Raw genomic sequence first — 15073 nt, forward strand, 5'->3', positions numbered from 1 at the left:
AATTCCTGCTGAGGTTTCACCACATGAGCAGTGCAATCAGTGATAACAACTTTTGGGGCATTGCAATGACAACCCAGAGACAAGATAAATAATGAAGTCAAACAACCATTTCACTTCAAGAAACAAACCAAGTTCTCTAGTCTAAGCGACACATATAGGGCTTGTTCCCATTCTATGGCCAAGCTTCAAAGTCAGAATTGCCTATATCATGAACATGAAAATTAGCATTGGTCTTAAATGAAGGTGTTGGTTTGGCATATGGTTAGGGGTGTGGTTAAGGTAAGTTAAATCAGGGTTAGATAAAAAATCAGATTGTTTTGGAAAGAAATTGTTGTATCCGTCTTTGCAGCTTGAACTGATAGTGACAACACATAACAGACGAGGAAGCGTGAAGAAGGCCATGGTGCCAGGAACACTGCCGTTGAGAAAGAATGGCAGGCGATAAAGGAAGGAAAATTCAGGGTCTTTACAGTAGACGGAACTGGTACAGAAAAGTATTCTACATGTTCAGGTGTCAACTTGTCCGTGTTCTCCCATTGAGAAGACTCTTCACCAGAATATATACCCACAAGCTTAAACAGCGTCTGATAGGTGATGATGTTGAGGCAGTCCCTGGGCCTCTGTCCCTTTTCACACCAAGGATCAACAATCCTGAATGTCTTGTAGCTCTGTGCCTTGAGTCCTTGTATATCTCTCAAAAGGGCTTGGACCGTCTCAAGCTAGCAAAATGGATTTAGGATGCATCTCCCTCAAAGGCGTTAAGTAGCTTCTTTTGGTCCATTCAATCCACCATAATCCTGAAATGACACAATGAACAAACAAAAGTTCCCTTTGTAGGTTCCCTACCTGTCTTCCCAGGCTACCTGTCTAACCCAATTTCCCCTCTGGGGATCAATAAAGTATTTTCATTCAAAGAAGTTCATGGGTCTCTGGACAGCCACATTGCACAGTCACATGGGAACCAAACAAACCAACATCTTAAGCCAGGATGTCGCTGCGCTTACTGCACCACACCACCAGTGCGATCATAGCCAGGGTGAGGAAGACGGGGATGAGGATGAGGATGGTGAGTGTGTCGTCCGGTGGGTCCACCAGGATCACCCTCTCCAGGGTGCAGTTGGAGAAGAAGTGCTTGTGGATGCGGATGATGTAGTTCTCCACCAGCGGATTGGGCCAGTAGCAGTTGATGCGCCCGGCGTTGGTCTCTGTGCACAGCGAGAAGACGTGGTACTCACTGCGGAGAGAGCAGAGAAACACAAATGTTTAAAATAAACAGTCAGGTTGAGAAAGGGCTAGTACTCACCAGAGCCATAGAGGTGTAAATATATGGCTCTGGTACTCCCGGCCTAGAGCAGGGCTTGGCCAACCCTCCTCCTGGGCATGTACAGTAGGCTTTTGTTCCAGCCCTGCTCTAACAGCCCCTGAGCAGCTGATCAGTAGATTCAGATGTTGGGGCAGGGCTGGAACAAAAGTAGCTATCCAGGAGGAGGGTTGGCCAATACCTGGCCCAGATGATCGAGGAACACAAAGTGTTTAGCAAATCAGAAGACAGGGAATCTGGGGCCATGGATTAGACTGAAAATCATGTTCTCTGCATCTCCGTATTTATTTTCTATTTCAGGGGAGAAGAGATAAGGGGTCTACTTAGCAGATTTAGCATCTTAGCTGTTACCTTACGCACAGCTACTTAGTGCAATTAATAATCAGGGAGAAAAAGGCGTGGATTCACCAGCAGAGCGTGACAGGTGTTTATTTTGCCTTCGCAGAAGGCAGGAATCGTGGTCACAGGCAGGCAATGGTCATAAACAGGTAGGTGAAATAAAACTAGGACTGAAGGCTATAACTGGTTCTCACAAACGAACTAGTAAAAGTCTTAGCAGAGTCAAAACGAACAATACCTCACAAAGGCACAAACAGAATGAACTGAACTAAATAAGGAGCTGATGAGACCAGGTGAGTAACTTATCCAGGTGAAGTCAATGAACAAAAATGAAAGACAGGACTAGGTTCAAGAACACAAAGAAACAGAACACAAGGTTGACTAAGAAAATAAATACAGAACCTTACACATAGGATGTGTCTAAACGGATAAACAGGGAGGGTTTATCCCTAAAATTCTTACTCTGCAAAAAACTTTTTCAGCCCGGTGTGAATCTATAAAGAAAGAGGCATGCCTCTTTTGTCATAATATGCATAGAAAATCGATATGAATGGATGTGCGTCACAATGGTAAAATGTAAACACATAATTTTTGAAGACGTTATTTTTGGAGGCACGGTAGCGCTACTGTAGCTAGCAAAATAGTGTATAAGTGATTGCTAGCTACAGTAACTGTAAACCATTTTGGCTTGCTAGCTAATCATCATGGCTAACTGTGGGGCAAAACAATTCACTTATTTCCATTTAAATGAACCACAATTTATAGAGCATTCATAAAGCCTTCTTAAGCACTGCTTAAGGATGTCCTAATTTATATGGACACAGTTAAATAGATGGTTTTTGAAGAATCTATGTAGTGCTTATGAATGCTTTATGAATGTGTTATAAAGCCCTTGTAACATTGTTTTTGTTCAAACTAGGACCAATGTTTTTATGTCACTTTGGAAACTGTTGGAGTAGCCATATGCCATGTGTGTCCTCCTCATCAAGTTTACATCATTAGCTACGAGTTGGACACAGGCTGCCTCATTAGGGTGCATTTCTGTATGTACTATGCCCTATAAACTGCACTAAAAGCAACCCATTATAACACACACAGTTTTTCTTCCAGTATGACACAAATTACCTGCACTTCCCAGGCTTGTTACAGTACACAGTTAGGAGCTAAATGGGTGATTAGAGTTGATATAATAGCATTCTGGGTAACATGATGCTTACCTAGCAAAACAGATCCTATCAGACCACATTAAGTCAAACTAGTCAAGACCAAAGTGCCATTTTCCCCTCCTATGCCTTTCATACTAGCGGTGTGGTTTGACGTCAGCCAATCCTCATCATTGCTTTCAGATAACCTCCGCCTAAGTGCTGCAAATCGAATGAGTCTTGGTCAAGCGTGTAGACTGTGTCTCCATACGACATAAGGGAGGCTGCTGTAAATTAATGGATTAATTGTATGGTAACTCTGGAATAGCTTTTGGGCTTGTATATTATTGTAAAAAACGATGGTACAAGATGTTGACCCCAGACTTAAAAGTGATGGAATACGTGAAGCTACCATTTATATTTAGCTGCGTGCTGTGTTATTTTCTTTTATCATTTAAAACCGGCAAAAGCTTACCCATCATTAAAAGGACAAATACATTCTTATAAAAGCTGATTGTCTCTTGAAAATCCTTAAGAGTCTAAGCTGGGGGAATGGGTTCTACTAAGCTAACATATGGAATTGTTTTAAACTGGTCATACCAAAGATCATTTTGCTATTTGGTTTGGAATTTTAGGACCACTTAAGGTATCAAAACTATATACAAATTTCTGGGCGGATGACACGTTGAATTTGACCTTACTTCTATTAGCTCATAGAAACACATTTAATAACAGCTTCATACATGGATAAACAGACAGTGAAAAATAATAATCTGAAGGAAGTTTGTTCTGAAGTGTCTGTCCTATGTATATAGAATACTTTTTTTTACATGTCAAATCAAATCAAATCAAATGTATTTGTCACATACACATGGTTAGCAGGTGTTAATGCAAGTGTAGCGAAATGCTTGTGCTTCTAGTTCCGACCATGCAGTAATATCTAACAAGTAATCTACCAATTCCACAACAACTACCTTGTACACACAAGTGTAAAGGAATGAATACGAATATGTACATAAAAATATATAAATGAGTGATGGCCGAACGGCATAGGCAAGATGTAGTAGATGGTGCAGAGTACAGTATATACATATGAGATGAGTATTGTAGGGTATGAAAACATATAAAGCAGCATTGTTTAAGGTGGCTAGTGATACATTACATCAGGATGGCAAGATGCAGTAGATGGTATAGAGTAAAGTATATACATATGAGATGAGTAATGTAGGTTATGAAAACATTATATAAAGTGGCATTGTTTAAAGTGACTAGTGATACATTACATCAAGATGGCAAGATGCAGTAGATGGTATGGCGTACAGTATATACATATAAGATGAATAATGTAGGTTATGTAAACATTATCTAATATAAATAATATAAAGTGGCAAGTGATAAATTGATTACATCAATTTTCCCATCATTAAAGTGGCTTGAGTTGAGTCAGTATGTTGGCAGCAGCCACTCAATGTTAGTGATGGCTATTTAACAGTCTGATGGCCGTGAGATATAAGCTGTTTTTCAGTCTCTCGGTTCCAGCTTTGATGCACCTGTACTGACCTCGCCTTCTGGATGTTAGCGGGGTGAACAGGCAGTCGCTCGGGTGGTTGCTGTCCTTGATGATCTTTTTGGCCTTCCTGTGACATCGGGTGGTGTAGGTGTCCTGGAGGGCAGGTAGTTTGCACCCGGTGATGCGTTGTGTAGACCTCACTACCCTCTGGAGAGCCTTCCGGTTATGGGCGGAGCAGCTGCCGTACCAGGCGGTGATACAGCCCGACAGGATGCTCTCGATTGTGCATCTGTAAAAGTTTGTGAGTGTTTTTGGTGACAAGCCGAATTTCTTCAGCCTCCTGAGGTTGAAGAGGCGCTGCTGTGCCTTCTTCACCACGCTGTCTGTGTGGGTGGACCATTTCAGTTTTTCCGTGATGTGTACGCCGAGGAACTTAAAACTCTCCACCCTCTCCACTACTGTCCCGTCAATGTAGATAGGAGGCTGCTCCCTGTGCTGTTTCCTGAAGTCCACGATCATCTCTTTTGTTTTGTTGACATTGAGTGCGAGGTTATTTTCCTGACACCACACTCCGAGGGCCCTCACCTCCTCCCTGTAGGCCGTCTCGTCGTTGTTGGTAATCAAGCCCACCACTGTAGTGTCGTCTGCAAACCTGATGATTGAGTTGGATGCGTGCATGGCCACGCAGTCGTGGGTGAACAGGGAGTACAGAAGAGGGCTGAGAACGCACCCTTGTGGGTACCCAGTGTTGAGGATCAGCGGGGTTGAGATGTTGTTACCTACCCTCACCACCTGGGGGCGGCCCGTCAGGAAGTCCACGACCCAGTTGCACAGGGCGGGGTCGAGACCCAGGGTCTCGAGCTTAATGACGAGTTTGGAGGGTACTATGGTGTTAATTGCTGAGCTGTAATCGATAAACAGCATTCTTACATAGGTATTCCTCTTGTCCAGATGGGTTAGGACAGTGTGCAGTGTGATGGCAATTGCGTCGTCTGTGGACCTATTGGGTCGGTAAGCAAATTGGAGTGGGTCTAGGGTGTCAGGTAGGGTGGAGGTGATATGGTCCTTGACTAGTCTCTCAAAGCACTTCATGATGACGGAAGTGAGTGCTACAGGGCGGTAGTTATTTAGCTCAGTTACCTTAGCTTTCTTGGGAACAGGAACAATGGTGGCCCTCTTGAAGCATGTGGGAACAGCAGACTGGGATAAGGATTGATTGAATATGTCTGTAAACACACCAGCCAGCATGCTCTGAGGACGCGGCCGGGGATGCTGTCTGGGCCTGCAGCCTTGCGAGGGTTAACACGTTTAAATGTTTTACTCACGTTGGCTGCAGTGAAGGAGAGCCCGCAGGTTTTGGTAGCGGGCTGTGTTAGTGGCACTGTATTGTCCTCAAAGCGAGCAAAAAACTTGTTCAGTCTGTCTGGGAGCAAGACATCGTGATCTGCGACGGGGCTGATTTTTCTTTTGTAGTCCGTGATTGACTGTAGATCCTGCCACATACCTCTTGTGTCTGAGCCATTGAATTGCGACTCCACTCCACTTTCTATTTAACCCCTTGTCTTAGGCACAAAACTATCTCCATCTATGCTTCCATTCATTTTTTAAACTGGTACCCGGCTTCAGACTATTCTTGTGAGGCTTGGGGGCGTCCTAGAGCAACACCATCATGTTTGTGAGAGTCTCATCTTTCCATAGAGGGGTCAAAATAGTTTGTAGGCTAAACCATTCGGACCCTACAGACGTTTTCATGAGACAACCAATTTTCAGGATGTCTCATGGTCTGACAAACACAGCTCTAGCTCTGCTACCTTTCACTGCAGATGCGGAAGGGCGACATCGGTGGATGTGGTGGATTGAGACGCAGCCATGCAAATAAAACAGATATATCTAGCTTAAACAGATTTTGATGGGGATTTTTTTTATTATGCTAATTAGATTTATGCGGGGGCACGGACATCAACTCTAGGTTAACAAGGGTACATTTTAGACGAATGAAGTCATATTTATTTTTATTTAACCTTTATTTAACAAGGCAAGCTCGTTAAGAACAAATTCTTATTTACAATGATGGGCTACCCAGACAACGCTGGGCCAATTATGAGCCGCCCTATGGGACTCCCAATGCCCTGCCAGATGTGATACAGCCTGGAATCGATCCAGGGTCTGTAGTGACGCCTCTAGCACTGAGATGCAGTGCCTTAGACCGCTGCGCCACTTGGGAGAAGTAGTGGTGCTGAGGGTGCTGCAGCACCCCCTGAAAAATGTGAATTCAAAAACGATATATATAATATATATAAATATATATATTTTTTATTACACAAAAGTTGTGCACTGGGCCTTTACTAGCCTTCTGTAGCGTTGGCAAATTTGTTTTTAAAATCTGCTGTGCTTCAGATAAAGTAATAACTGGAAAAACTACATTATTTCCAGCAGCTGTACATTTGGTGCGCGAGAAGAGCTGAGGCATATTCTAAATGTTTTCTCAGATGTATTTTTCATGTAAGGAAAATTCAAAGCTTCCCAATAGCAAAACAAAACCAACCCACAATGCCAACATTACAGGTCAACTTCACTGCCAAACATTGCCTGCACAAATATTCTTCAGAAATGGCAAAGACTTGTAAAAAGCCTTTTGGGTCAGTTTAAGTAGCTTATGTTAGCAGTGGCTTTTGAAACATATCTGAATAGCGGATCACTGTCTCTTTGGGCCACAAACAATACTTTCAGGGCAAGGAAAAAATGTTTTTAATGAAGCCTCATACTCTTTATAAAATGCTTCAGAAATCATTCATCAGCAAACAACACGCTAGGACCTTTTTATATAACCGTTTATGCGGGATAATATTGCTTATAAATAATTTCTGAAGTATCCATGTATTGCTTATGAAGACTTTATGAGTGTTCTAAAAAGACTTTATAAAGTGTTGATTGTCCAATGGGATCCTGTTTTAAAGTGTTTTGAGTCCAGCTTGTCAGAAACATAACAAAAGATCATTATATCTGATTGTTTAGAGTCAATGAGTCCATTAGGTTGTCAGAAGAAGCTATGCTGCTGAAAAATTCATCATAGTCTGCACTGCTCTTAAAAAATGTAATAAAGGATATGTACAGACAGGCATACTTGGGGGAGGAGAGGACATAAATCAAATCAAAGTTTATTGGTCACGTCCACAGGATACAGGGTGTAAATGGTACAGTGAAATGCATAGGCTTTACACCAAATTTATGTCATCCAAGATGGATTTTTGCTGGATTGTTTTGGATTATGGTTGTTGAGGTAATTTTCTTCCGACCCAAGGGACAGTGGCATAGCGCAGTTTTGCTGGATTTATGTAAACTCCATCAGACATCCTAAAAGGCATTTCATTTTTACAAGTATTGTCCAACAAGTGTTTAAAGGCCTTGATTGTTTAATTATAACATTACATTATTCAAATATGTAATACAAATCTCCAAACTTCTTTTTGTTTTGTTTTAGACCACTATTAAATGGTCCAGGGCTAATTTCGTTAGCATTTTGGCATGTGTTTCTAGATTTAGTACATGAAACAACATTTATAAAGCGAACATTATCCCTTAGGTCTAGCACAGCAAATAATTCAATTGTTTAAGCATATGTTGCAGAACAGTGATTCAAATATTTTTGCCTCTAAAAATGTAATTGTAATAAAAACATTTTGTAAAATATGGAAAATTATTCATTTGAAAATCCCAATAGAAACATAACCATTCTATCAGATCTTTCAGCACTCTGACGGAGTTGACGTTAGACAAAAATCTGACAGAGTTTATGTTTTGCGGAGTTGACAAAAATTGCATTTTACTTCTTCATTCAAGTGGTATACACTAGCAATCCCAAGGGATCAACCTGGGACCTGGAGAGAAAAAAAACGGTTCCCTTCAAGTTGTGGTGAATTGATTATATTTCCAACTCTCCTCTCAGTATGTCCTCTGTGACTGGTACTGCAATTACCACATTTTCTGTTCTACTAAATTACACAGACAGTAAATTCTCATTGCGTTTGCAAATGGCCATTTGGGGCACTCTAACATGCACTGTTGACCTTGGAGGAGCATCTGTTAGTTAGAAAGCAGACCAAGCCTGCTGATGATATTGTCCCTAGGCCTGCTGTTGATAACGTACCTGTGTTAATATTCATTAGCAGTGGATGGCACCGTGCCTGGCATTCAGTCTCTGCTGATGTTCTGCAGTTAGTCCATGCCTCCTCGGCTGTCCCATTCTCTTGACTGTGTACCCGTGGTGAGATTCAGATTTGCTCATTTGAATCAATATACAGATTTAGGATCTTAATTTGATCACCTTGTTGTTTCAGGAAATGCAAAATCTTGGCATATTCAAGGTTTAAAAAGTCAAAGTCTGTAATTTCCCCTTAAAAATGTCAGACTTGATTTGCCCAAACAAAAAATCTATCAACCCCTACAAAAATGTCCATTAATTACAATCCACACAATAATTCACATTTCCTGTTGCTGCAGGATACTGCTCTGAGAAACTGATCAAATGAAGATCTTACATGTGTAGATGGCCGTGCATTTTGGAAAGAGTTCCATCTAACATATACTGACACCTCGCTGACATGGTCCTTCACTTTATCTCATTCTATTTCTTTCTCTCTCTCTAAACAGAGTGCCACAGATTCACTGGGGATGTCCATGAGAACACATGTCTCATGAATAACATGTTAATGTAACGCCCTGGCCATAGAGAGGGGTTTTTTGTTCTTTATTTTGGTTAGGCCAGGGTGTTACATTGGGTGGGCGTTCTATGCTCTTTTTCTATGTTGGTTTGTTTTGTTGATTTTGGCCGTGTGGCTTCCAATCAGGCACAGCTGTAGAGTGTTGTTGCTGATTGGGAGTCACACATAAGTGCCTGTTTTTCCGTTGGGGTTTTGTGGGTAATTGTTTCTGTTAGTGTTTTGCACCTGACAGGACTGTTTGGCTGTCGGTTTTCTTATTTTTGTATAGTGTTCTTTCGTCTATTAAATATTCAATGATGAACACTAACTCCGCTGCACCTTGGTCTACTCTCTCTCACGACAGCCGTTTCAGTTAACAAGCACTGTAAATATCATTTTCAAGCTGGTATGTTTGGTAACGGATGTCTTGATTAGAGAAAACTTAAGCAATGTCTTGACAATACGAGCTACTGGACATAATATGAGGTATTGTACAAGGTACAGAGGAGGAGGGAAGGGTTGGTGGAAATGGCTGTTACACCCTGTAAAGATAATTTGTCTCTCACATAAACATCTGGCCAGTTGGTAATAGAGAGGTACCTAGATGGAAGCTAAAGTAATAGTCAAAAGTTTGGACACACCTACTCATTTCAGGGTTTTTCTTTATTTTTACTATTTTCTACATTGTAGAATAATAGTGAAGACAACAAAACTATGAAGTAACACATATGGAATCATGTATTAACCAAAGAAGTGTTAAACAAATCAAAATATATTCTATATTTGAGAGTCTTCAAAGTAGCCACCCTTTGTCTTGATGACAGCTTTGCACACTCTTGGAATGATTAGGTGTGTCCAAACTTTTGACTGGTACTATATCTGGACATATTATACACTGCTCAAAAAAATAAAGGGAACACTTAAACAACACAATGTAACTCCAAGTCAATCACACTTCTGTGAAATCAAACTGTCCACTTAGGAAGCAACACTGATTGACAATACATTTCACATGCTGTTGTGCAAATGGAATAGACAACAGGTGAAAATTATAGGCAATTAGCAAGACACCCCCAATAAAGGAGTGGTTCTGCAGGTGGTGACCACAGACCACTTCTCAGTTCCTATGCTTCCTGGCTGATGTTTTGGTCACTTTTGAATGCTGGCGGTGCTTTCACTCTAGTGGTAGCATGAGACAGAGTCTACAACCCACACAAGTGGCTCAGGTAGTGCAGCTCATCCAGGATGGCACATCAATGCGAGCTGTGGTAAGAAGGTTTGCTGTGTCTGTCAGCGTAGTGTCCAGAGCATGGAGGCGCTACCAGGAGACGGCCAGTACATCAGGAGACGTGGAGGAGGCCGTAGGAGGGCAACAACCCAGCAGCAGGACCGCTACCTCCGCCTTTGTGCATGGAGGAGCAGGAGAAGCACTGCCAGAGCCCTGCAAAATGACCTCCAGCAGGCCACAAATGTGCATGTGTCTGCTCAAATGGTCAGAAACAGACTCCATGAGGGTGGTATGAGGGCCCGACGTCCACAGGTGGGGGTTGTGCTTACAGCCCAACACCGTGCAGGACGTTTGGCATTTGCCAGAGAACACCAAGATTGGCAAATTCGCCACTGGCGCCCTGTGCTCTTCACAGATGAAAGTAGGTTCACACTGAGCACGTGACAGACGTGACAGAGTCTGGAGACGCCGTGGAGAACGTTCTGCTGCCTGCAACATCCTCCAGCATGACCGGTTTGGCGGTGGGTCAGTCATGGTGTGGGGTGGCATTTCTTTCTTTCTCCTCCATGTGCTCGCCAGAGGTAGCCTGACTGCCATTAGGAACCGAGATGAGATCCTCAGACCCCTTGTGAGACCATATGCTGGTGCGGTTGGCCCTGGGTTCCTCCTAATGCAACACAATGCTAGACCTCATGTGGCTGGAGTGTGTCAGCAGTTCCTGCAAGAGGAAGGCATTGATGCTATGGACTGGCCCGCCCATTCCCCAGACCTGAATCCAATTGAGCACATCTGGGACATCATGTCTCGCTCCATCCACCAACGCCACGTTGCACCACAGACTGTCCAGGAGTTGGCGGATGCTTTAGTCCAGGTCTGGGAGGAGATCCCTCAGGAGACCATCCGCCACCTCATCAGGAGCATGCCCAGGCGTTGTAGGGAGGTCATACAGGCACGTGGAGGCCACACACACTACTGAGCCTCATTTTGACTTGTTTTAAGGACATTACATCAAAGTTGGATCAGCCTGTAGTGTGGTTTTCCACTTTAATTTTGAGTGTGACTCCAAATCCAGACCTCCATGGGTTGATAAATTGGATTTCCATTGATTATTTTTGTGTGATTTTGTTGTCAGCACATTCAACTATGTAAAGAAAAAAGTATTTAATAAGATTATTTATTTCATTCAGATCTAGGATGTGTTGTTTAAGTGTTCCCTTTATTTTTTTTGCAGTATATTTACTATAAAAATGAATGTCTTGAATCCTCAAATAGCACATATTAAGGAGAGAAATAAATGTTTTTGTCTTTGGTCAATGGCTCAATTCTTTCATAAATGTAGCCAACTGAAATTGCAACACAAGTGGCCATCTTTCGAAAGCCCTCACTGTATTACTCATTAGACTATACTCTGAGCTATGCCAGGAGATACCTATTTGATATTATGTTTTGAAAAGAGATAGGCTATTCTATGATGGCATCTAATCCAACTTGATGGCCTGATACAACATCATCCATCTCTTTATCAGATTAGGCTGGTTATCACACCCCTGAATGACTCCCTATTGCATTCTCTGTCATTCATGCTGAGTTTTATTGAGGCTTAATCGGATCCAGTAGGGCAAAAAATCTATGCTAGGCCTCTGAATCCCCAGCACAATTATTTATTTACAAAACACTGAAATTCACAGAGGGACATTTTTCTAGTGTTGATTTGGCATATGCAGTGCATTCAGAAAGTATTCAGACCCCTTGACTTCTTCCACATTTTGTTACGTTACAGCCTTATTCTAAAACGTATTAAATACATTTTTTCCTCATCAATCTACACACAATACCCCATAATGTCAAAGCGAAAACAGGTTTTTCGACATTTTTGCAAATATATTAAAAATAAACACAGAAATACCTTATTTACATAAGTATTCAGACCCTTTGCTATGAGACTTGAAATTGAGCTCAGGTGCAGTATGTTTCCATTGATCATCCATGAGATATTTCTAGAAGTTGATTGGAGTCCACCTGTGGTAAATTCAATTGACTGGACATGATTTGGAAAGGCACACACCTGTCTATATAAGGTCCTACAGTTGACAATACTTATCAGAGCAAAAACCAAGCCATGAGGTCGAAGGCATTGTCCTGTAGAGCTCCAAGACAGGATTGTGTTGAGGCACAGATCTGGGGAAGGGTACCAAAAAATGTCTGCAGCATTGAAGGTCCCCAAGAACACAGTGGCCTCCAGCATTCTTAAATGGAAGAAGTTTGGAACCACCAAGACTCTTCCTAGAGCTGGCTGCCTGGCCAAACTGAGCAATCGCAGAGAAGAATTAGTCAGGGAGGTGACCAAGAACCCGATGGTCACTCTCACAGAGCTCCAGAGTTCCTCTGTGGGAATGGGAGAAACTTCCAGAAGGACAACCATCTCTGCAGCCCTCTACCAATCAGGCCTTTATGGTAGAGTGGCCAGATGGAAGCCACTCCTCAGCAAAAGGCACATGACAGCCCACTTGGAGTTTGCCTAAAGGCACCTAAAAGACTCTCAGACCATGAAAAACAATATTCTCTGGTCTGATGAAACCAAGATTGAACTCTTTGGCCTGAATGCCAAGCGTCACGGCTGGAGGAAACCTGGTACAGCGTTTCCCTACGGTGAAGCATGGTGGTGGCAGCATCATGTTGTGGAGAAGTTTTTCAGAGTCAGGGACTGGAAGACTAGTCAGGATCGAGGGAAAGATGAACGGAGCAAAGTACAGAGATCCTTGATGATAACCTGCTCTCTGGAGAGACATGAAAATAGCTGTAGAGCAACAGTACCCATCCAACCTGAGCTTGAGAGGATCTGCAGAGAAAAATGGGACAAACTCCCCAAATACAGGTGTGCCAAGCTTTTAGTGTCATACCCAAGAAGATTTGAGGCTGTAATCGCTGTCAAAGGCGCTTTAAAAACGTTCTGAGTAAAGGGTCTGAACACTTTCATTTTTGTATTTTTTTAAATTACATTTGCAAAAATGTCTAAAAACCTGTTTTTGTTTTGTCATTATGGGGCATTGTGTGTAGATTGATGAGGGGGGGAAACAATTTCATCTATTTTAGAATAAGGCTGTAAACATAACAAAATGTGGAAAAGGTCAGGGGGTCTGAATACTGTATGGGTATGTGAGTATGCCTGTGGATGTGTGTGTCCATGTGTGTGTTTATCTGTGTGTGTGGACGGTTCAAGGGTGTTAGAGAACCATACTGGGTCAGCCAGCAGGCACAGGTGCCACTCATTGGTGAGGGGGAAATTATCACTGGGCAGGCCCAGCCAGGCAAACAGCCCCCTGGATCTGCAATGCCAACTAGCATTTGGATGCCAATCGCCTGTTCATACACAAACAGCCAGATGTATGCATTCACACACAGAGTGGACACATTTTTTTTATTTTACTAGACTACCTACACTGCAATGGAGTATTCTTTGATTTATCCTACAGTAGGTTTCTTAAGACAACTTTTTAAGTAGGAAAACTGTTCTGAGCTTCCCCAAGATGTTGTACAATAATTATTGTGCTGAAATTATCATTTTAGTGGAAATAGGTTTTATTTTGGCTTTAAGATCCAAATCTTAGACTGCCTCCAAAAGCAAAACGTTTACCAACAGGTAGAGTGGGGCTACGCATGTTTTTCTGGCTGGAACTAATCCCACCTTTCCCTTCTCACACACATTTATTCAGAAATTATACTGAGTGCCTTTAAGAAATGGGTCAGTGAATTGATAGGACACTGGCTTGTTCTGATAAGACTGAAAGGGCAAGATATGGCAGGGGAGTCTTTTACCTGATGAAGTGTGTTAAGTTGCACCAGTTCTGGGGATCCACATAAGCCATCTCTCGCTTGAAACCCTCTCCACACACCTCCATCTCCCACAGCAGCTGGGTCTCGTTGCACAGAGCCACACTAGGCCTTCGTGGTATAGACTCAACATTGATATTCTCGGTGGCTGCAGGACATAAAAAGGTCCAAATTACAGAAAGAAACATGACCTTCAATGTTCCACAGTAACATTAGGGTCGTGTTCATTAGGTCAAGCAACAGAAAAAGTTCTGCAACTGAAAACGAAAATGTATGTCCAGATAGTCCCTCCCTGTTTTAGTCAGTTTTCTTTCCATTGTCTCATGAGCACAACCCAGAAGTGAATATACTTCTGGCACAGGGTTTGTCAGAAGTCAGGAAATCTGAATTTTGTCAATTTTAACTATTATTGTTATCACGGGGTTAAAATGACTTCTTATAAAAACATAAAAAGTACAGCATTTGTAAGCTGTGTTCCACAGTGTTTCATGTCTTCAGAAGGAGATGAGGTTACTTACCTGACAATCCTCTAGTCATCCAAGAGTTCACTGTCAAAGACAAAATCACAGAGACTTGAAACAGTGTTAGTAGTCATGACAACAGTCTCATTGAATCATGACTTTTTTGGGACCAACATTAAAGATGCAATATGCAGAAATCACTGCCATTTCCTAGTTACTAAAATTCGAATAGCTTGCCTAATTTAAATGTATAGTGTAGAGAACCATTGTACCATCTATATCACTCTGAAATATATTTTCAGTTACCCAAAATATTGTATTTTCAGCTGTTTGAAGGTAGTGTGCAAAACCGAAAGTAAAAGATGCAAAAACAAAACTTAAGAATGGGAAGCATAGAAAAAGTGCAAATAGAACAGATGTACTGCTTCTTAGACTTGCTTTCAATGAAAATGACAGATCTAGAACACAATTTTCTACATGAATTTGGTCGGGTTGCCGAAAAAGCTACATATTGCAGTTTTAAACGTTGTTGTCAAAACAC

General features: G+C 42.0%; 1 protein-coding gene across 1 annotated transcript in view; it reads right to left on the reverse strand.

Annotated features, from left to right (window-relative positions):
• Positions 1 to 731: 731 nt before the first annotated feature.
• Positions 732 to 15073, reverse strand: part of LOC106590383 (receptor activity-modifying protein 3) — a 28906-nt gene continuing 14564 nt past the window's right edge. Inside the window, exons 2-4 of the mRNA XM_045710916.2 lie at positions 14590 to 14619; positions 14057 to 14219; positions 732 to 1234 (exon numbers count right to left, since the gene is read on the reverse strand). Coding sequence (XP_045566872.1) covers positions 979 to 1234; positions 14057 to 14219; positions 14590 to 14619 — 449 coding nt within the window. The 3' untranslated portion in view covers positions 732 to 978. The remainder of the gene's footprint in view (positions 1235 to 14056; positions 14220 to 14589; positions 14620 to 15073) is intronic.

The sequence above is a fragment of the Salmo salar genome, chromosome 29, assembly GCF_965601325.2.
Source record: "Salmo salar chromosome 29, fSalSal1, whole genome shotgun sequence".
Classification (NCBI taxonomy): Eukaryota; Metazoa; Chordata; class Actinopteri; order Salmoniformes; family Salmonidae; genus Salmo; species Salmo salar.